The 23,801-nt window shown below is 36.7% G+C and overlaps 1 protein-coding gene across 4 annotated transcripts in view; it reads right to left on the bottom strand.

Annotated features, from left to right (window-relative positions):
* LOC149539874 (S-adenosyl-L-methionine-dependent methyltransferases superfamily protein) overlaps window positions 1–23,801 on the bottom strand; it is a 199,953-nt gene that overhangs the window by 149,958 nt on the left and 26,194 nt on the right. For all 4 annotated transcript variants that reach the window (XM_089801075.1, XM_089801076.1, XM_089801077.1 and 1 more), the window contains exon 3: window positions 13,196–13,286. In XM_089801075.1, the coding sequence (XP_089657201.1) occupies window positions 13,196–13,286 (91 nt within the window). The remainder of the gene's footprint in view (window positions 1–13,195; window positions 13,287–23,801) is intronic.

Raw genomic sequence — 23,801 nt, 5'->3', positions numbered from 1 at the left:
TGCACTATGTATTATTACCCTGCTACATTGGACTAGATTCCTATAGCAATGGTTAGTCATGTTTATGACTGTGTTTGCTTATGTGTTTTAAGTGCCTTTTTAATGTTGTGTAAACTACCATTATTAAATGCTTAAATAATTAGAAATGGATTGTCCATGTTGGATTCCCTAGTTATGTGCTGCGGATATTTATCTTGTTATATTTTGATCCGAGAGATATTTGTTACTCATGTTATGTTTTACATTTAAGATGACCTGAGAGTCAGATGTTCTACTTTGATTTTAGTATCATTGATGTTAAAATACTATGATGTTCAATTGATCATATTGCATGATGATGCCATTTTGAGATGACAGTGTGTTTTATGATGATATCTAGTTATCCGGTATTTGGACATATCTCTGATTATGTTATGTGATGGATTTAAGGCTATGGTTATATACTTCCTTCCTGCGTTGTTATGCTTTATGCGAACGTGAGTGATGTAAATGGATTATTTCAGTATAATTGAATAAATGGTTAAATTAGGTGATTTAATGCATGTATTGCTTCGGCTATGTTATTATATGCAAATTGCACTTGATCGTGTATTTTACTGTGCAGGATTTATATCCCTGGCAGTGGCACATGGAGTTAGTGATTCAACCATTCATATTTTACCAATGTCGTCCCTGTATGGTCGACGTATCCTTATTTTAATTATTTAATTAATCCTCTCGGTGATTATTAAATCCAAACTCATTTGCATTATGTGATTAGACCAGTGAGCATGTCTGTGCATTTAGAGGTTCGTATCATCGCGAAAGTTAAGGAAATTTCTGTGTTTTTGGGTTTTCGGGCTTTTATTTTTATTCAATTTAATTTCCAGTAGCTTTGCGATAGATAAATTCCTATTTGTAAAAAGTTTGTTTTCGTTTGGGTTGATTTGGGGTTTAACTAGGTTGGCTAGTTATTTGCCCTAATTGATTATTCACTCGAGAAGTGAATAAGTATTGAAAAAAGAATTTAATTCCTCACTTCTCACTTTTGAATTAGAAAGTTCGAGAGTAAAACCCAAAATCCTCTTCATGAGGATTTACTGTTCTATTCGTTGTGGGAGCTATGGGTGTGGGATTGTCATGAGGATGATCTCGTTGAATCCAGCTCGGGCGGACCTTGGATTGTCATGATTTTCGACTACTTTTGCGAGATTTTTATTTTATGGTTCAGATTCTCGTTTTGCCCTTTTGGCTGAGGTAGGGCTCTTCCGTTTTATTGTTTCTGCTCTGTTTCAGCTTCTGTTTTTGGTAGTCATTTGCTACGAGGTTGAGAACTAGTGTTCCCCTCCGTTTTGTTTGTTGGTTCTACCCGATTGGTCAGGTATGAACATTTTCCCTATTTTCGAGAAGGGGGTTGGGGGTTTCACGCCATTATGCTGGCCGTTTTTGGATATGGTGTCCGAACCCAAATTTTATTAGATTTTTGGGGTTTTCATGCCAAAAGACCAAATGGGTTTTAATTTTGAAGTTTTCAAGTTTTGAGGGTTTTTACCTTGTTTTGTTGCCACCTTGTTTTCTCAGGTTTTCTTGGCATGAGTTTTGTCGTGGACCTGGATCATCTGTTTGGATGTCAATCAAACTCTTGTTGCACTTATATGCTTGCATTGGGATGCGTGTTGCATCCGTACTCCCGACTTTGTGTTTAGTTGAGTGATTTTATACCTAGTGTTACTGTTTCTTTTGGACCTTTGTTATTGTTTTGTGGACACTAGGATTCATGTAGAATCCAAACTCCCATATTGAGGCCAGTTGAGTGAGTTCATGATGTTTGGTCTTGTTGCATCATTGGAATTTGTGTAGAATCCATACTCTCGAATTGAGGCCGATTGAGTGAGTTCATGATGTATGCTTTTATTGTTCTTTGGGATTCGTGTAGAATCCATCCTCCCGAGTTGTTTTCGGTTGAGTGATATTTTGTTTGTGTTCTTATCTAGTCCTTGTGATATGATCTTCGTGATGGTGGTGTGCCACACACGAGTATGTGCGTTTACATTTGTCGGGAGACTTGCGAGGCCCAATCTTCTGTGGTACTTCTGGAAGTTATGATCATTAGGGTTGGGTTGGGAATATGCATGCCTATGGGCACTCATGGATGAGCATAGGTAGAGTAGGGTAGCATATGGAGGGGACTTCTATCTCGCAACCTAGTGTCATGACGCCATAGGGTTGGCAGAGGAAGTTTTAAGTAAGTTATAACTAAATAAAATGTGCGAGTGGTAATAAAATTTAAGATACTAAAACAATGTTTCAGTGTGTGAGCCTTCCGTTGGGAAGTTGAGTCCACACAGATCCAAGCTTGGGCTTGTCAATGCCAAGCAACTCTCCATGATGTCACCCCTACTTAATACGTCTGATTAGGACCTGTTGTACTTGCATTGTCTATGTTCTTGGTTTTAGTCATCACACTGTCTAGCGTGAGCGTTAGCCATGGACGTTGTGCGTTATGTGTGTTTGTGGTTGGATCATTATCTCCATCAGCACAATGGAAGTGGAACTACGGGTTCCACATGGTTGGGAGGCGTAGCTACCTATACCACTGCTAGGGATTGGTATACAAAGATGGTTTATTGTCCCAGTGCAACTGTTGTTGGATGTTTTCACTTGATACTTTGGGTTCCGAAGTATGCTTTCTTGTGATTTATGCTTTCATTGGAATGCTTGGACATTATGTTTAGATGATGCTAGTTTATCTAATGCATTCCTATATTATGATGTTTAGCATATGATTAGATGATGTGAATTGTTTCGTTGGTATATCTATTGCTTATTGGTTTAGCATGTTAGATTTCGTATTCATATGATGTTTAGCATATGATAGATGATGTGGTTGATTTATTGGATTATCTTATGCTTTACTTCTAGCATGTTAGATTTCCTTATGCTTATATTGTAGTACGTTTTAGTAGTGACGTCCTTATATGATAGTACCGACGATCTAATCAATAGCTTGGGATGTTACACACAGGGGATGGCTAGGGCCCACGATGGTCTTATGATGCTATTATGGTTGGGAGGAACCACGTACTTAGTTTGGTTGTACTGTTTATTGCGATGTTTCTTTTTGTACTTTCCTTCACTGATTGTTAGATGGTTAGATGTTGTTTCCGTCTTTCAATATTTTGTTTGAGTGTTTACGCCTTGAGATGTGGATCCAGTACTCCTCGGTGTGGAGGAACTTCATTCCTTAGCTTTTTACCTTTTCGTTTTCTGGCTTGTTATCTTGGGATCTTGCGCAAAATTGTACTTTCTCACACGAGAATGCAAGATCTTGCATGGTGTGTTGGGTTTCCTCACATGGCCTTTGGCACTTTTGCACACGAAACCCAACACCAGTTTGGGTGTCTTGGTTGTTTGGCCAAGCACTTTCTCACGCCGTATGGTGCACATCCTCGCGCGGAAGATACTTCCTTGCATGGCATGCTGCACATCTTCGTACGAAACTATGTCATTTTGTGGTCCTCACGCGAAAAACAGGGGGCATCTCCACTAGTTTTGGGGATTGATTTTTAGTGATTATAGTACCCTTTAGGTTTACTTAATTTTCCATGCTCTGACAGATCTTAGATTCTTTGTGCTATTGTCATTTTGGGTTTTTATTTCCTGTTGTGTGTGTGTCAGTTCGGGTAGTGGTGTTTGGAGATTCATTGGTTGTCGGGATGGTGGTTAAGTCTTCTGTTGCGATCTATGTGATCCGTGTATGATGTTGTCATGTGCATTCATACTTTTAAAAAAATATATCTTGGCTTGTATTGAATCCTTGTTCCAAGGATCTCCGGGCAGGGCATTACATAAATCTTCATGGTTTTTCAGAAGTAGATTGGGCAGGCAATTCTACTAAACATAAGAGTACTTCAGGATGTTGCTTCAGTCTTGGGTCTGGGATGATTTCCTAGTTCAGCAAGAAAGAGTCCTCAGTTGCACTAAGCTCTACAGAAGTAGAATACATAGGCACCTCCTTTGGAGCCAGAGAAGTTGTATGGCTACGAAAGCTCTTATTTGATTTGTTCAGAGAAGCCTTGAAGCCTACCATCATTCATTGTGACAACTAGAGTTGTATTAAACTATCAGCTAATCCAATGTTTCACAATCGGTCAAAGCATATTGAAATTCCCTATCACTACATCAAAGATATGGTAGATCGAGATATCATTAAACTTGAGCACATCAGTACTGATGAACAGACAACTGATATTTTTACCAAAGCTCTTGCTAAAGTGAAGTTGGTATACTTTAGAGAAAAACTCGGGATGATTAAATTGTAATTTTGAACATTGAAGTTAATTTCAATTCATGTGTTTATGCTTCTATGGTTGTTGCTTCAGATATGTAATGAAAGGTGACGATCTTTCATGGACATACATATTCAGAAGGTAATCTTTGTAAGGTGACAATCTTACAAATGATAGGCCTGTTATTATGACTGGTAATCTGGATATTTCAGAAGTCATGAATAAAAAATTCATTATGATTACTCTAGATATTGTTTCGGACAATTAGATATCATAATTATGTTATGATAGTATTCATAGTGTTGTGATTTATGTTATTTGATGAGTCTCTATTTCTTAGAGTGGTAGTGTCAAATAATGTATTATGTGTGGATATTCTAATATCTAGATTGTTTATTACTTCTCCCTTGCTAAAGATGGCGTGTTGAAAGTTTAGCTTTAGTTGAATAATATTGAGCATCTGAATATGTTATCTCTGTTTGATATATGTGTGTGTGTGTATACATATGATAATATGCATACGTATATATGTACAGATATGTATACATATAGTTTAGACAGATATGATTCAAATCAAACATATTACTGTTGTTACCAATTCACATTGGGTTCTATCATTCTTGATACTTCGACTGCATTGGATTACTTTCAAAATTATCCATCATCTCTAATCAAGGATCGGCTCTTACTTGTATTGCCTTCAATAAGTACTAAGATCAATATTGAACATATTTTTGAGCATGATTAAACCATTGTATGTTTATAGTTAACAAAACATTAGTTTATGACCACGTACGGTCATGACCCTATGCGACCTTTGGCCACGTAGAGTCATGCCCCTACAGGATCACAACTCTTCACAATTATATATATAATTGTTCTCATCGGTGGACAAGGCAATATGAAAGACATAACATACCTGCAATCCCAAGATTAATAAAGAAACATTGCAAATTACAAAATACATCCCTGTCAGCATTCGGCATTCCAATCATAGCATATCAAAAGCATTTTTTAAGGTATCTACCTGTTGCATTCAAGTTACTCAAGTAAAAGTCTAATATAAATCTGTTATTATTTCTATCAGAGATCCTATAAAATTAACACCTGCCACCAATAATCAACAATCCAATATGAACCAATGGTGAAGAATGATATTGTCATCAACAACATAGACCTCTAAGTATCGTCCATAGATTATGAAGAAAGAATAATGGAGATCCTAACAATGGAAATTCTATTATCGTAAGATGTAATTGTTGTGAGACTTTCACAACATCGCCCCAAAACTTTGGGGACCCCCCCTTTTCTGGGCAGGCATTGGCAATTTTCGCGGGTGTTGTAAGTCTTTGTTTGCCTTAGTGAATTTTCGAAGTTGTCCAAAAGTTTCGAATTGGTAATTTTACACTTTGGACGTCTTGGTCTCTAGTAGGGATTTAGTTTATTTTCACCTGGTGCTAAACTCGATTTTTTGGGACATGTAATTTTGTCCTTAAGCCAAACAGAATTCAACAATGTTTTTTCGATGGTTAAAATAATATCTGGCAGGACAAATTTGCAAATTTTGGACTTAGATGGATTTTTGAAAATTTGATATACTTGTATAAGCTTGAGCATTTTCAAAATGAATTTGTGAACTTAGTTGTTTTGGAAATCTAAAAAAACTTTGATTGTGAAAAGAAATTTTTGATGGTGAAATTGAATTTTGAATGAAATTAAATTGCCAAATAAGGATTTATTTTAATTGCAAATTGAAATTGGATTGAAGTGCAAAATTTGATTAAGTTGATATTAAATGGCCTAGAGGGGGATTTCAAAATTTTAAAAGGAAGTGAAATTGAAATTAAAATCAAATTTTTGGGCTGGGTGTTTGTAATTTGGTAATTTAATTTGGCCCCCTTTGTGTGTTAAATTCAATGTATTTTAAGGCCTAAGAGTTGTGAAATTCAAGGTAAATTATTGGGTCCACAATGGGGAAGGTTTAAAGCTATATTAGAGGCCTACATGACTTTTTTTTTTTAATTTCAATTTTAGGGCTTATGGTAATTTCGGATTTGGCTAATTTAAACCGCTTATTTAATTTTATTTCCCTCCAATGCCAGTATGTCCTATTCAAGGAGGCAAAACTTTGGTATAAGAAGAAGCTCCTCCTCTTCATTTCTCATTCCAACTTCTTCCATTCTATGGAGCAGTGAATTTGTTTGGAGGGGGAGCATGGTTGATTATGAGGTTTGATTTTCCAATTTTTGGCAGCAATTTTCTGCCCTAGCTGGGTGAATTTTGGAGGCAGCAATTCTGATTTTTAGGGGCAATTTTCTGCTCTAGTCAGCCGAAATTTGTAGTATGGCAGAGTTTTAAAGTGCAGACCTGAATTTGCAGCAGACGTGCATTTTTGAGGGCAGAATTTTGGAGGTTGATGATTTTTTCTTAGGGGGATTGCAATTTCTTCCTAGAGCAATGATTTTCTGCCCTAGTTGGGCGATTTTGAAGGTCTAAAATTGGTTAAAGGGCAGCAAGGTTGTCTTGGAAAGTCTGATTTTTGTAGAGCTGGGCGAATTTCACAACAGGGCAGAATTTGCATGAGATCTGATTTTGCATATTGAAAAATTTTCAAGAGAGACAAGGTTGGTGAATTCTGATTTTCGCTCGAGATTCATTATTTGCAAGGAGGACTGAATTTTCTGAGATAAGATTTGAACTTGAAGAGGCCCAATTGTTGGTAGAAGGTAGATTTAAGGTAAGATTTTCATTCATCTTTCGAGGTGAAGATTGGTTTTAAAGGCGGATTTTATTCCTTATTGTTGCTCAGTTCATTTCCCTTATATTCATCCACCACTTCATCATCTCCATCTATAGGCTGAAGTTGGGAGATATAAGTGTAGATTTCATGATAGGACACTTGGAGAGGCCAAAATAGGCTAGACCACCCTAAGATTGAAGTTGGGAGATATAAGTGTAGTCCCACCCATAGGATTGGAGTTTGAAAATTTATAAGCGTAGAGATAGGATTTAGAGAGGCAGAAATAAGCTAGATTTCATCGATAGAAAGAAGTTTGGAGATTGATGAGTGTAGTCCATATCATTTAGAACGAAGGGGCAGAAATAAGTCTTTAGGATGGTGGATGTTAGTACAAGCAAGAACCCAAAGGATACGAATACCAAAAAAGACAAGGAAGACACGATGCCTAAGACCACCTTCTTCTTGAAAGTGAGGCAAGTAAGTGATATCAACAATCGGCACAGTGAACATGGTACAATTGAAAGGCATGATAGTGGTAATGATGGATCAAGCAGCCAAGTTCTTTCAGGATAATCAGGGTGCTTACTTCATTCATCTAAGGCAGAATTGGTTACACGAAGACAAGAAGGGAGTTACTAGGCCATCAAAGCTCACCCGGTCAGATTTCAAGTCGGAGTATAGTGATCTTATTGTGCTTCTTAGCCGGATCATGGGCATGGCTCAAGGTATGCAATTCGAGAACTGGATGTACTATTTTATTGATGAAATTGAAAATAGAAAGAGAAAATTTGATTGGCCTAGAACTATAAGTGAAAATTTAGAGTTGCAACTTAGGACAGTGCAAAATCAAAAGCACTTCTATATGGGGTCCTACCTCTTTTATTTGATTTAGAGGCGGTGAAAATTGAAAAGTGAATCTCAAGGAAGGATGAATTTCAAGGAAGAGCAAATTTGGAGAGAGTGATTTGAAAATATTTGAGGCTAGGCAAGGCTTGGCTATTCATGCAAACCAAATTCGAATAGGAAGGTGAGAAGAGACCAGGAAGTTTAAGGAAGGCAAGGATAATGAAGGAGGAAAGCGAGACGAAAGGTTGATAGAGGTCAAGTTCGATTTTAAGGTGGTGGCCAAGAGCAAGACTCTCAAATTGCAAGGAGGTTCACGCCTGGGCAAGCCACTGAGGCCAAGGCAAGATTACCCCAAGTGCATGGAGACCTCACCCTATCAAAGTTGAGACATCAAGTACAAGCAAGTTCAAGTGGTGATGAGAAAATTTCTAAGGATGAGCTCAAGCATCCAAGGCTTCATCTCATCTCAAAGATTAAATAAATTTATAAGATAAGGTTGATGAGGTGGTAATTTCTTGTACATGCAATCAAATCATGCCAAGTGTCCTATGTTTTCATTGGCTAACAAATTATTGTAATTTTCTCATTGGCGCACAAAGTTGGTGCCCTCATGTAATTGGTTGAATGATGGTAACCCTAATTAGGGTTTGTAAGGTTTAATCTTGGCCCTTGATTTTGCCTCTTAATCTTGGCCACTCGTAATCTTGAGCCTCTATATAAGGCCATTTTGCTCTCATTTGTAAAGAAGAGTTATGTTGGAGAGTTGTTGCCAAAATACTATCAAAATTGTTCTTTATTCATTGTTGTGGCTTGCATGGTGGATATACATGATCATTTTGGTGCATTTGCATGTTTCTTCTCATCTCTCAAATTAAAGTAGGATCTCATTTCATGTTGTTAGAGTAGAAGTAGATGACTTGTTGTATGATGATGTTAGTGAATGTTTGATAGGGATCTATATACTAGGCCACTAGCATCCTAGCGGCTTGTTAGGAAGCCTTATGTGGTAATCTAGTCCGATCACTCCCAAGGTCTACTTGCATTTCATCTTTCCGCTTGTACTTCAAGTTGGGTTGGAAGATAGGTTTTAGTGTAAAAATCCTAAGAGTATCCCTTAGAATCATCGTACCAATGGAGGTAGTGCCGCTGGCAAGCTTTCATTTGGTTGGATCCCCATCCATTTGCTAAGTTCTTCATTCATAGGAGTAGTAGTAGAGCAATAAGCGATTAGTGGTAGAAGTAGTTGAAAGTGAAAGTGATCAAGGAGAAAAGAACAAGTCAAGCAAAGCAAAGTACCACCAAGTTATCTTCAAATGAATAACGCAAGCCCACCTACGTGATTAACCAGCAAATCACATTAATATAAGTGAGTTAGTATCCACAAGTGTAAGGAACCTTGGAGTTCTCTCATGTTCTTCATGAGTATTTACTTTTCAAGAGAGGGTTGAGTGTTTGATATTCCATATCAAGTATTCAATTGCTATATGTTATGTAGTGGTATAAAACTGACATCAACAATAACTACTATACGATATAATATTGGAGCAAATCAAAAACTAATTATTATTGAGGGGAGGATGAACGGTATTCTAGATATATGATTTTGGAAAGAGAATTTTGGAAAGCTGGTAAGGAATAGAGATAAAGATCATTTCACATATTAAACCTCACAACACTTTGGGAATTGTATCTACTAACAATTATAGACAAACATTACAACATGACTTATGGATTGATCCTTGCATGGAAAGAATATAACACATTGAAGGCTAAACCTCATAGAAGGCGAAGAAAGATATTAATAAATATTAACTTTATTATGTCTCTGCCTCCAATCCTTTCCATGTTCTTGAGGGCAGTGGATTGTGAACGACAAGTGAAATATGCATAAGTTTCATTGACAATATCCTCATAGAATCAATTGAGATGGTGAGGCCTAAAAATATTGTCTAAGTCATAATGAACAATCCTAAATTATAGGGAAGCTCAGTGTATAATGGAGGCCACATATAATCACATTTTTTGGACATCGTGGACACTCCACTGACTCAATTTAATCAAGCAAAAGATTGGCACACAAATTGAATGGATCAAACAGCTTTACATGGAGGCCTACAAGATTCAAATATTTGTGACTAACAATCACATGTCACAAACCATATTTAGTTCCTTCTCCAAATTAGAGAAGTTTGGAGGTAGTTTAAATTGATTATTTTAATTTTCAATTTTTGACAATTGATATATGATGTGCATTTTTCTATGCCATGTGAGGTTGTCAAAAAACAATTGCATCTCACACAATCATCTTAATAAAACTTGTGAAGGTGCGAGAGGCCCTAGTGCTATGGCCATCAACACCTTGTGTAGTGTATGGAGGCAATTAAACACGAGCACAAAAAGTAGAAACATTGATCCTGAATAATAAGTGGTGGGATCTTGCAAAAAATGATTTGAGTTTCACTAAGCCCATCATGAGCATGACTAATATGTCCATATTGATTCTACATGTGTCGGTGAAATATATGATGGCATGGCCAACATGGTGGAGAACTTTAGAACAATAATAGAAGCCAAGGAACATATGTGTACATTTTGCGAAGTTGTAGAACGGATTATAGTTGAGAATTGGAACAAGATGACCAGCCCCTTACATCTCTTAGCATATACTTTGTCACCAAGGTTTAATAGCCAAGAGATGCTTGAATTGTCAAGGAAGGCGGCACCATATAGAGATGCTGAAGTTGTTTCCGACAACAAGGCTGCATTTAGAAAGATATTTGATGATGGTAAAACTCAAATATTGTCTTGACTGAGTTTGGCATTTTTGCATCTTACAAATATCGTGACACCACCACTCTCCATACTCAATATAGGATAAATGCTCATGAGTGGTGTATGTACATGGTCAAGGCTCCATTTTCTTGCAACCTCTTGCAATTAAAGTTCTCTCCAAGTATGTATCTTTTTTAATTTTTTTCATTTTTCATTTTTCATTTAATCATGATGATACTATATTAAAGTACTTTTATTTTATAATTTGTGTTTTGAATTGATAAGTTTTGATTATTAAACAATGAAATATAAAATTAAGTACTAAATGTTGTATGCAAACTCAACAGGTTGCGAAGTCTTCTTTAGCTAACTGAAACTGGCGTGCATGCTCCTCCATCCATTTGGTCAACCATAATCCTTTCGATGCAAAAAGAGAATAGAATATCTAGTCTACATACACGCCAACCTTTATTTGTTGCTACATAAGAAACTAGAATCCAGTGATGATGTAACAAGGAATTGGGATTTAGCCCCTAAGTGTGCTAATTTAGATGCCACAATTGCACAACTGGCCCAAGTCTCTATAGATGAACCAAAGGAAACTCTTGCACAAAACACAGACATAGGTAGTGCAAGTGGCAATTGAATGGATTGTGATCCAAATGAAATTGAGCCAAATGTTGACCTTGATGCCTCTGATCATGATGAAGATGAATATGGCATCAGAAATGAAATATGGCTTGTAGTTTGAATTTTCATTGTGTAATAACATTTTGAGACTTCAATATTATCATTTTTACAAATTACAAATATGATATATGAGGTATTTTATTTATAACTTTATTGGCAATCATGGATGTATGAGTATCATGCTTCTAACTTCTTATTATATTTGAAAGTTATAACTTCGATGTTTGAACAAGTATATATAACTTTGTAATATATCAATATGTATGTGCATATTTGTGTGTATGGATGAACCCAAACCCAAAGAAAAAAAAAAGATTGTTGTACCCAAACCCTGTACACATATAGAATCGACAATTAGAGGATAATTAAGAAAAATTCCAATAATGACTATCAATTAAAATTCCTGAGGAATTTAAAATACCTCCATTATTCAATATTTCAGATTTGTATGTTAGAATAATTAAACGGTAGGTATACTAGAGCAAAGAATTAAGGGGAAAAAAATGGACAACAGAATTGAATAGAGGCCAAGGAGTTGTCTAAACTGTATGTGCTTTTACATGATGAAAGGGAGTTGTTGCTCTCCCCGCTGGACTTTTAAACTCAAATGAGGAATTCCTCCATGTCAAAATCTAAATGTGTTCACTTTGTGTATAGTTATGGCATTTATTTCTACATTTATATTTGTTTAGAACTCTATTTACATGATTTTCATATTTAATAACAATAGACGCAAGTGATATTGCTTGTACCCAGCTTAGTCAAACCCCCAAAGGATCGAGCCTTTGCCATAACATAGGCTAGACATGGAATCAAACGAAATTTCCTGATTCACTTGAGCTCAAAGAACTAAACATTCTTTCTTCTTGCTGTCCAAGTTAAGTAAAATGATCATCAAATGGAGTTGTTCCTTGTATTCATTTCTCCTAATTGGAGCCTCTTTGTCTCTTATGGCCAATGTATCCCTGTTAATATTTAGCATTCAAGGAAGTTATTGTTTCATGCATCCTCACCTTCATTCATATTTATTTCTAGAGTCCCCTCATATAATAATAAACTGAAAAGTCCTATGAAATCCACATGAAATTCGCCAATTATATCAGAGATTACCATGAGAGCTTCCCTCTTCATCAAGTCATATTGATTGATGCAGACAATGGCAAATTCTTGACTCGGCACTGAAATTCGAGAGGATGTGGCTTCAATGAGCTCGCTACTATCTACTACACTGTTAGCAATTTTGTTTACCCTCTTGATCATTTTTCCTGAGTCCACCGCTTGCACATTTGTGTACCCTGCTTCTATACCTTGACTTTCAACCAATCACATTAGCAAAAAATCCATTTGTCTCTTTCAAGACAACAGAAAATGGAAAGCAGAGAAGGATAACCCTTTCTTTGAATTCATTGGGAAAGCTCCCTGAAAATTGAACCCCGTCCTAAACCCTAAGCTATAAAGACAATTTACAGTTATGTACATTTTGCAATATTCTCAACAGGGGTTATATAAATGAAATAAACTGAGTCACCCTAATTGAATTTCAAAATTAGGTACTTCTGCCTATATGTGGAGGTAAATAAAGTAAAAGGTTAAAAGAACAGAAAATGGCAATGCATGCTGTGAATTTATGGAATTCCTCATGTCATCAAATGGATGAAATCCTTGAACATATATTTGAAGGATTTAGCTTAACTTTCAATACCTTTGTCAAACTTTCAAACACAATTGGGAATATCAGCAATCTTCCAGTTGCCTAACCTAATAAAGACTTTAATACCAATGGTGCTTTCTCCATATTGAACTAATAGTGCTCCACGTTCTTTCCCTTTTTAGGGTAACAATCCTGAAACAATGAAAAGGTGAAAGGTAAAATACCAACCTGGTGCAGCACATAGATCTAGAACATGTTCTCCAGGATTGGCATTCAGAGCTAGAACAGCAGCTCCAGATGCTGCATCCATTCCATAAATCTGAGAAGCAAGAAGTCCAAAGGTTAACTACTTCCATTATCCTTTAACTTAGAAGGAAACAATGTGCAATGTATCGAAGAGAAAAACCTAAACAAAGATCCATGCTATTGATCTTATAACTCGATTTGAAATTTTGAAAAAATATTATAAAAGCATTTGAGACTCTGTGATATCCCATTCACAAAATATGATCTAATAATAAACAATAATAATAAAGTTCAAATATACAATAAATAAGCAATAAAAAATAAAGAAAATTAATAAATAAGCAATACAGTATGATGAAGTCATGGAAGCAGTGAGCAAGGCACTCGAGTAATGCCATCAATCAATTTTTTAGGCACCATTAAAACTGACATGGAGCATCACTGATGACATAAAGGATAGGAGGATTGCCTCAAATGTAGGAGAAACATGATAATGAGAGTCATAGAAGCGTATTCAGCAAATTTATTCATAAAGATTTCAGGCTGCAACCATTAACTAATCATTACTCAGCACAAACGGCAAACAAGGAAAATAATCGATTAAATTATGATTCATAGGGGTTGTTATGTTATGACAAGAAGTAATGGAATGGACATGTCTATTGGATGTTTCATACCAAGCCAACATAAATAAACACATAACCATAGGCAGAGAGAGTAGGAAACAAGATGCACAATTAGATCATCATCGATAAGGAAGAGTATCAAGAAAACAACCAATCGCTAACAGCAGATGGCAGGAAAAAGATAATCAATCATCACAAGCGAACACATAATAAAAGGGAAATCTTCTGGAAAAGACAGTCAGACACAGCAGATAATTATAATAATGGAAAGCTCAATCAGATCGACATCAATAGAGAAGAGATATCAGAAAATAAAATTAATTGCATTCATTGAATACAAGGAAAAGAAAGGAAAATTACATCTATAAATTAGAAAGGCAGCATTCAGGGATTGAAAATTATCAAAAGCATTAAAACAATAGTCCCACAGAAACATCATTGAATCACCAAGAAACAATCATATTTCAGAATCAGAAATCATGGTAATCATCATCAAATATCACTCTGAATTTTAAGGCAGACTAGAGAAGGCATTAAAAGCAGATCTAAGGAGGATATACAGTAGTAAGACGTAACATACATACTCATAATTTTAAACTATTTACAGAGGAAGTAAAACAGTTTCAGAATCAATAATCTGCAGAATTGTATATTGGGATCTAAATAAAGAGGGACTAAACAAACAATTGTGCAGTCATCCTTTAGCAAACTGTGATTCTAAGGCAAAAATAACAGGAATCCCAAACGGAGACATTACAGAATGATGCAAGAAAGAAACAAAATTAAAAAAATTATTGATGAAATTAAAATATTTAAATCCTATAATGTACAACAGACTAAAAATGAACAAATCCTAGTCAAAACAAAATATAGAAAGCCAGTTATAAAAATCATGTTAAGAAAAGACCCCTTGCTAAAAGAAGAAAATATGCTAGGAAACATAATTACAAAGGACTAATTATAGTATCTTCTTAGAGCTATACTTTATGTACAAGAGAGCCTCGGATCAAAATCCATTCAAGATTACTTAGTTACTGATGCTGGTGATGCCCAGAGGCAGAAATTGATTCACCCAGATGCAGATTCTAATCCAAGTGCCCTGTGCATGCCACCTGGCACATCCATAGGCATCTGGTGGCCCAAGATACACTACCAGGTGGGCACATCCACACGCATTTGAGGGCCCAGGATGCACTTCCAGGTGGACACGTTCACAGGCATCCTGGGGCCCAGGATGCACTTTTGGGTAGGATCCCATAGGGTACCTGGGCACTTCCTTTGGCATCCACAGACCTAGTTAGAGAAAAATGTCATTTTCAGCCAAAAAATAACTTTAAAAATATTAAAACAAGAGCAAAATAACATTTTTCAATCACTGTTTTGGCTCCTAAACAGTGGAACGGCCCTAAAAGAGGCCATTCAATCATTTTGCATCTCATTTTGTTTGCAGCTAGGCTCTCTTCTCATTTGGTCTCCATTTTGGCATTTTGAAGGCAAGGTGATTATTTTCGAAGAGGACGAGAGATAGCTTCCACAAAGGAGTTCTAAGCATCTAAGGTAAACATCCAATCCTATTCTTGTGTCCTTCGATGAATTTTTTCAAGTTTGGGAAGAAATTTTTTTTAAAAAATTCAAAAAAAGGATAAAGAACTAAAGAAACGACTTTAGGTATCTGTAGTATTTTTGTATCATTTTTTCGCACGTGTATGCTTGATGTTCATAGTTTTTTTCTAATTTAAATTAATTTAATTTCTTTATATAGCAAGAAATTAGACTGTCTTGTGCAAGAGTGGATGCCACCAGTAGTCAAAGTTCAATGGGAGGGCAAGGATCCAATAGTTTCAAAATTGATGTAGGATCTCCTTTATGGAGACATACCACGAGAATATCACAAGTTTCAGGTGTCGTCTCATATCTTTGGAGCTGTACTTATTGTCAAATTAACAGGCAAACCATTCAATAGCTCGTATTCCCAGGTCAAACTTCATTTTATGGGCACTTCTAGCCAAGGAATAGCAATGTGCAAAGGCAATGATGGGAAGGGGATATCTAACGCCTGTTGATAAATTGGTTAAAAGATCAAAACAAAATTCTTATCAACCTCTATCTGAAAAGGAAAAAATGCAATTACCTACTGACCCAATTGTACCTTCAAATATCCATTCGTGCAAGTACATGTACTAAGAGAGGAAGGGGAAGAAGTAGAGATTATCGACCACAAAAGAGATCCATTGGACACTACATTAAAATGAAGGTGAGAGATTTTATTGATTAAGTCATTGCACTTTGCCTCTATGCCAATGGTCTTCCTTTCAACTTGGTGAGATCGCCATATTAGAAGGAAATGGTGGCAGCCATCAATAAAGTCTTAGATTTTAACCCCTTTGAGAATGAAGAGGAAAACCCCAGCCACACACAAGAAAAGATCATTTTATTGATAGTGAAATTCAAGTGTACAATGTCTTTTGTTTGAAGCAATATGTATAACCTAAGGAGAGACCTTTCACATTTCAATTGCAGGTCTCTTCAATTTCCAAAACATGACTCTTTATTACAACTCTCGTATTTCTACACCTTAACGCATGTAGAATGATGCATCTTAATATTTAATATTACATTTTATCATAAATGTCCTTTTTAGCTGAAGCTGACCATAACAATATTAACGCCCAAAGATAAAGATCTCTATCACAGCTACAAACTCCAACACTCCCTCTGAGCGAGAGAGATCTTTAGCTGAATAGTCACACAAGGCTGAAACCAAAATGTCAATGATAAGATCTAATCATATAGATCCTATAAAGTTCATGGAATCACTCCACATGCAAACCATGAAAGAAACACAACCAATTTTCATCACAGACTCTATCAACGTGATGTTGTCATGGAATCTCTCGTGACACTATAAGAACAGTTTACTTATCACGAAATCACTCAACATGATAGATAGAATGATTTATCCTCAACATGATAGACTTGTAAGAATCATAGCTAAGCCTTCAATCACGGACTCTCTCAATGTGAATTGTCATGAAATCTGTCAACATGACATCCAACTTCCATCACTGAATCTCTCAACGTGATGGCATCATGAACTCTCTCAACATGGTGTTCACTTCTCAAAGTGGAAGAGTTATTATAGCTGATTCTTACAATCTTATTATTAGTTTCACACGAACAATAACTCATGACATCACAGCTGAGTCTCAAAATCTGCAATACCATACATGTATAAAATTAGCAGAGATTCCATAAATACTCCCTCTTAACTATGAAGCCTCCATCTGAATCTAAGACATCTCCCTCTTAATTAAAGCAACATCCTCTTCTCATTGCTTTTCTATTGCATCCTGCAATGAAAAGAGATATTGAAAAACTCGAAAATCAACAGAATACTTATCTCTTTGTAAACTAGTTTTCCTCAACTGTATAGTCACAGTGAAAGGAATTATTAGACAACCTTTCCAAACATAATAAATGAGCCCCTGTTTTATTTCCAAGTGGAGTTAGATCGAGTGCAGTTGTCAACTTGTCCTAGAACAACCCTGGCCATTTTACGAGCTATGAAGTCCAACCTATTAGAAAGCTTAATTCTAGCCATAGATTCTTATGCTATACGATCCTAGTCACAGACACCAACAATGATACCTAATTCTCTAGCTGCATTAATTCTCCCTCTGCACCAAGTATCAGGTTTGGCTTTCTTCCATTTTCACCAAGTGTCTTACGTTCTAGAAATTGAGCAAACAATTTAAGGCAACACACTATTGCACTAAAACCCGAAAGTCATGTCTGTCGAGGAATATTTGTGTCATAAGACAAAGTGAAATTGTCACCCTTTAGATCAATCTTGTAATCGATGCAATGATGGACTAACATCTTGTACGTTACCATAAGCAGCCTTACCCCTCCATAAAAGCCTTCATTTTCTACCATTATTCATGATGTTATTGTTTGCAAAAATCAATCTGTCGTGACACCATTTCTTTACCATAGGGACGATTGATAGGAATTTTGTCGTCACTGAGGAGACATGAGGGAGATTAAGAGGCAACGGTTATGCATAATATAGAGTCGTGTCGTAGACTCTTGTGCTATCCAATCCTCCTCAAAACACATTACGGTAATTTTGACAAAGCTCGAGCACAATAACATTATTCAAACACTCGAACAAGAGGATTTTTGCCAGTATAATCGCACCAATTATGAAAAGAAGCCTTCAGGTGCCTATTGAACTCCGGCCAAATACACAAACAGCTCACACTCTCTTGTCTCTTTATTCACGTGCATGAAATGACAACATACGTAGGAGATGGAAATAGAGGCGATAAAACAAATAATGCTTCAAACACAACCCATGCCTGACGAAAACAAGGAACAATCTGCCCATGAGACTTTAGATGGAAAACACTGAACCATTTACCGAGCACGTCACTACAAGAATGAGGTGTTAGAAAACATAATGTCTCTGCATAACAACAAAGAAAACACCTAACGACATGGAATATGAAAGGATAGAACCAACACATGCCTAGACTACCAACGCACACATCAAGAATAGTAAAAGAAGGAATTTCCATGACATTGGAGCAGAGGTGAGAAAATAAAAAAATTATCACATGTTAAAATAAAATTGCATAAAGCGATTAAAATCTAAAAACAACAGCACAAAAAAAAACCACCTGAAAAGGTAAAAAAAATTGCAACTGTCATGTCCCCATTTTGGAGGCAATTTGATTTAATTAATTTAATTAATTAGGTTGTCCAAAATAATGAATATTTTATGAGGATGACTAATTAATTATTTTAATTAAATAAATAAGTGGTATTAAGTTAATTATTTATAAAGTTATCAAATAAATAAATATTAAAAGGTAACTTTATATTTAATTAATTTAATAAAGTGACTTGAATTATAAAATATTTTTTATAGAGTCACTTAATAGATAAAATAAAATAATGTTCTAGAAGTTTCTAGAGAAAGTGGAGAAAAAGAATAAATAGGCACCCCGGGCTTCATTCTAATCATCCAGTTGTTTATTTCTCTCTTGACATCAAATTGTGATTCAGTCACATAGTCTATTGTGGAGCCAAGTGGTGTCAGATAGTCAGTTGATCTTTGCAAACGAAAACTCCCTTGGATTTGCATAACTGAGGAAGTGAAATATCTTCTGAAGGGTTGCACATTTGGAGGTGATACTTCAGTCACTTCAACTAGGGCATCATTGGGCCTAAGGTCATTTTCAGCATTTCAGCATTTTAAGGTCGGATTTGAGCAGGGTCATTACAGTGGTATCAGAGCTTGCTTGCAAAGTGTTTGATGAAATGTCAAACAACTAAAGTATAAAGATTTTTGGTGTTTGAAGGAGTTATAACCTATTGGGGTTATTAGTGGCCTTTATAGTAAGGGTTATTACAGCAACACACGATCTACGATGAGGAACACACACAGATGGGTGCCAATAAAAAACTTGCGATAGCAAAGAATACTACACCATCTGACAAAACAAAACCACAAAAAGATAATACGGCACCACAAAAAGACGATATAGCACCACAAAAAGATAATATGGCACCACAAAAAGACAATATAGCACCACAAAAAGATAATACAGCACCATAAAAAGGAGGAAACTGCCTCAAAAAGAAGAGTCCAAACACATGCAAATAAAAGTCCAAAGAAGAGTATCGAATCTAGAAACCATATGATCAAAAGAAGATATCCAATCAAATTATCATCTTTGTGGTGCTTTAAATCTGCGACCATTGGATCAAAGCCCAAGGCTCATGATTAAAATATGATCAATGAATAGAGAAAACATTGCACAAACGCTTAAAGAGAATAGACATATACAAAAGTCTTGAATTATCTCTACAATCTCATGCATTGAACTACATCGAGGGTCACAGAGAATGATGAAGACACATCTCATATCCTCTCTTGCACATTTGAAAATATTTTCCTCATAAACATAACATATGCTAATAATCAAAGAAAACATCTTTTGCTGTCATCCAACTGGGCTCTGATACCATGTTAAGATTTTAGCCCAAAAATAAGATAAATAGCAATAACAAATAATCAGAAAAGATCCAAGAGACACACAGAAGTATCTTGGGAAAACACTTCGAGAATGAAGGGAAAAACCCAACCACACACAACAAAAGATCATGACAAGGAAATCAAGTTAGCCATTGCAGCATGTCTAAGTGAGATTTTGAGAATCTCGGCTCCTCGAGAGTGGTACGATGATGACACCCTTAAAGAGGTATTGTACTTGATCATTGACAACTTTCAGAGACTGGATGACATCAATGGAGATCTTTTTGGCAAGAGATTTACAATATTAAATAATTGCACAAATGTCAAAGTAAGTAACCTTCTCTTAGATCTAGGGTTGGAAAATTCAATCCATGATATGTTTCATCACTTTTTGGTCAACATCAAGGAGTATCATGATACTAAGATTTGGGTTGCTATGGAGAGCCTTATGATTTCGTGCATTGAAAGAGATGAACGTAATATCCCAACCTATCACAACTATGTTATGGATCATTCGCAATCTTGAATGTATTCTTCTATTGCAACATGCCAATTGATCAATATCGTGTTCAACCATTGTGAAGGAAAATTGACATCTTGATTGTACAAGGTTAAGGAGGTTGGTGATGGTAGTCAGAGTAATAATGAAAATGAAGAGTCGCATGAGGATTTGAAAGAATGTGTTGCTATGCCTACAAGTGTAGAGCACTTGAAACTTCAAGATGACGAAGAAGGTGAAGGAGATGCCTACACTAATTTCATCAAACCAACACTTGTTGATCAACCCAAAGAAAATTCAGGTCCTATCAATGATCCTCTAAATGAGCAAGCTCTACAACTCGTTCAACTTCATGGAGATGCTACCAGTGATTCCTTGTAAGAGCAACCACAATTGGTTGAAGTTTATCCTTCAATTGTGCCTAAGTCATGCATGGTTGCAATTTTTCCATGTGAAGGGCTTCCTCATGAAAACAATAGGATCTACATGAGCTATGAGGTTCCTAAGGAGATTGATGATTATATGAAGGTTGTGGATCTGGATATCAATGTAGTTTATGACAGGCTTCTTGGGATCTTGGTGACTTCGGACATGACAATGTAGCACCACAGAAGTTTGATAGGGATGTTTATATTAGAATAGAGTAGCAGAAGCGTAATGGAGAGTTACTCCTCGCTAGTATGATGATAGTGAAGACAAATACGAGCACAGTGACAGAGTGGAGTGTGATGCATTTGGATCCGTGTTGATGCAAGACCATCCTCATAGCAGTGGCAAGATTCACCTAAATTATGAGACTCCATAGGAGATTAGAGTGTGTGATCCTATGAATGTTTGGGATCAAAGCACCGACATGTTTTATGACTAACTTTCATGGGATCCTAGTGGTTTTGGATATAGCAATGTTTATATCAAAGTGGCGCAACAAAGGCCTGGTGGTGGTGTACTCATCTCAATTGAATTCAATTATGTACATGTGATCTTTAAGAAGCATGGAGTTTTCAGCACATATAGCTATTTGCATCCATGCATGGTTTGGGATCCTGGAGTTTGTGGATTGCTTGAGGACAAGCAATCTTTAGTCGGCAAGGATTTGTAATGTCCCCAAATTTTATAAAATATTTTAGTTAATTAAGGGTCCCGATATTTAAATAATATTATAAATGGCCTTTAATTATTCAATAAAGGGGCACAATTTTTATTAATTATTCGTAGGTGTTTGTCATGTCGGCATTCTTTTGTAAACCTCAGGAGTTTTCTCCTAAGGGATATTTATGTTCGGCATGTGGGAAGTTGTTAGTATGCTATTTGGATTATTTTATTATACTACAAATTCCTATTGGAGTTCAGTATTTTTCGCCATTTCGGAAGTGGAAGATCTCCCTACTTGGCTATTCTAGTTTCAGTGGGATTCAACCCTCACCCTATTCCGTTTTTTGTATTACTTTGCTCTGATCTAGAAAATCAGAGCACCGTCTTTATATGCAAATAATATTAATATTCGACGACAACATTGCATATCTTTATGTTCTTTTGGTGAACATTAATTGTATATTCTAATTGGCAATAGGCTTATTTTATTACCTTGCATTGCAGCAAGATCCCAAACACCATACAACATCCTTCATACATTGCACATCTCTCCACTACATTTTCCTCTTCCTTACATTTAGTTCCTCTTGCATCATCGTATGCTTCGACTCCTCCCTCTTCCACCCAACACCCACTTTCCCTTTGTTGTACATTCTCCCTCCAAACATTGTACACCATTCTTTCCTTCCTCTATCCCACATCCACTCTCACCACGCCTACCTCCTTGCTCCACCATATGCCTCTGTCCCATTGTATGGCACATTCACACTCCATCTGTACAACTCTATCAACTCTATATGTCACATCCTCATCCTCCATCTATATGCCATTATTACCTCCAAATGACATACTCTCCCACTTCATCCATATAACTATTCTCAAAACACCGTACGGTTCCTTTGTCCTTTCTTCCCAAAAGAGTGGTCTCTAATTCTACCGTACACTCCCCTCCATTTCCCCTCCATCTCACCTTCCATCTTTCCTCCATTTCCCCTCCATCTTCCCTCCATGTCCCCTTCACCTCACCCTCTAACTCACCTTCCATTTTCCCTCCATTTCCCCTCCATTTTACCCTCCATCTCACCTTCCATTCTCCATTGGTTAAGAATACTTGTTCATCATTCCCAATGCTCTTGCGGCATAGTTCATCACTTTGCTTGCTCACGCATAACTCACGCGGGCTGAGGTTGTGATTTCTTGTCATTGTATGTCTCTTGTACTTTGTGCCATCGGGTGTTTCTCATTTTTCCTATTCGTTCATTCTCTGCCTAAGGATTTTTCTTGGTTGTTTGAGGTCTCTCCTTGCGATATGTTTCTCCGCCCGTGTTTCTCCTTTCCAACAGCCTCCTGGGGTCTGTGTGTTGCTACGCACATGGTTCATGCTACCGTTTCTGCTCGCAGTGGCGTTGGTTTTTTTTGCTTGTGCTAGCATTGTATTTGCTTCTGTTGGCATTGTTTGTCTACTCATGTTTGGTTGTGGTTATTGCTTGCATTGGAAGCTGCCTACGATGGTCTATTGTTCACACCTGGAGCTACTTTCCATTTGTTTTGCAGGTTTCTTTGCCGTCAGTCTATTTGATGCTTTCGGCTCTCTCTCCACCTTGTTTCATGCCTCTGTGGAGTGTCTTCTAGTCTTCTGGTTTCCTTCCTATACAGTGCGCTACAACAGTTCTACCCATTTTTTTGCAATTGTGTGGGAGGTTTGTTACCAACTCTCATGGCGGTCTCAATTTTCTCTCTTCTTTAGACACATCTTCCCTATTTCTGCAGGTGTTCTTTGTTCCTTTGTTGTATTCCTTGGGATGCCCTCCCTCCTAGGCACTCTATTCACGGGAAGCTTTTCCTTGATTTCTTTTTTCTGAGGCTGCTTTTCCAGGCTACTGACAGAGTGGCTATTCTCTGTTGTTGGGACTATTCTCGTGTGTTTTGGGCACTAATGCACAAGTTCTACAATTTATGGAAGACACTCCAAAACTGAAACTAACCTACCATAGGAGGATGACAAAGGGATCCATGGATTTTGTTGACAGGTTACTGGCCTTGCAAGGTGAAAATAAGCTCCTCAAGGAGTCTCTCCTCTCTCCCTCTCACTCAAATACACAACTCTTGAACTTCTATTTTCCGCCATTAAGACTGAGGCATCTAGCATAAAACATCTTGATTAGAGCTCCACCCATGCTTCTAAGATTAAAGACATTAAAGATATGCAAAAAAACTCCTTAGCTGCCACAGTGCACTAAAAAGAAACACACAGACAGTTTAAATCATAGGCATAAATCTGCATTGACGAAAAGCGCCAACAATAGCAACTTCCAATGGTAGAAGCAG

The sequence above is a fragment of the Cupressus sempervirens genome, chromosome 9 (genome assembly GCF_028749045.1).
Source record: "Cupressus sempervirens isolate cs-2001-9-10 chromosome 9, ASM2874904v1, whole genome shotgun sequence".
Classification (NCBI taxonomy): domain Eukaryota; kingdom Viridiplantae; phylum Streptophyta; class Pinopsida; order Cupressales; family Cupressaceae; genus Cupressus; species Cupressus sempervirens.
Note: the sequence above shows the minus strand (reverse complement) of the source record. Positions and strands in the feature narration are given on the sequence as shown.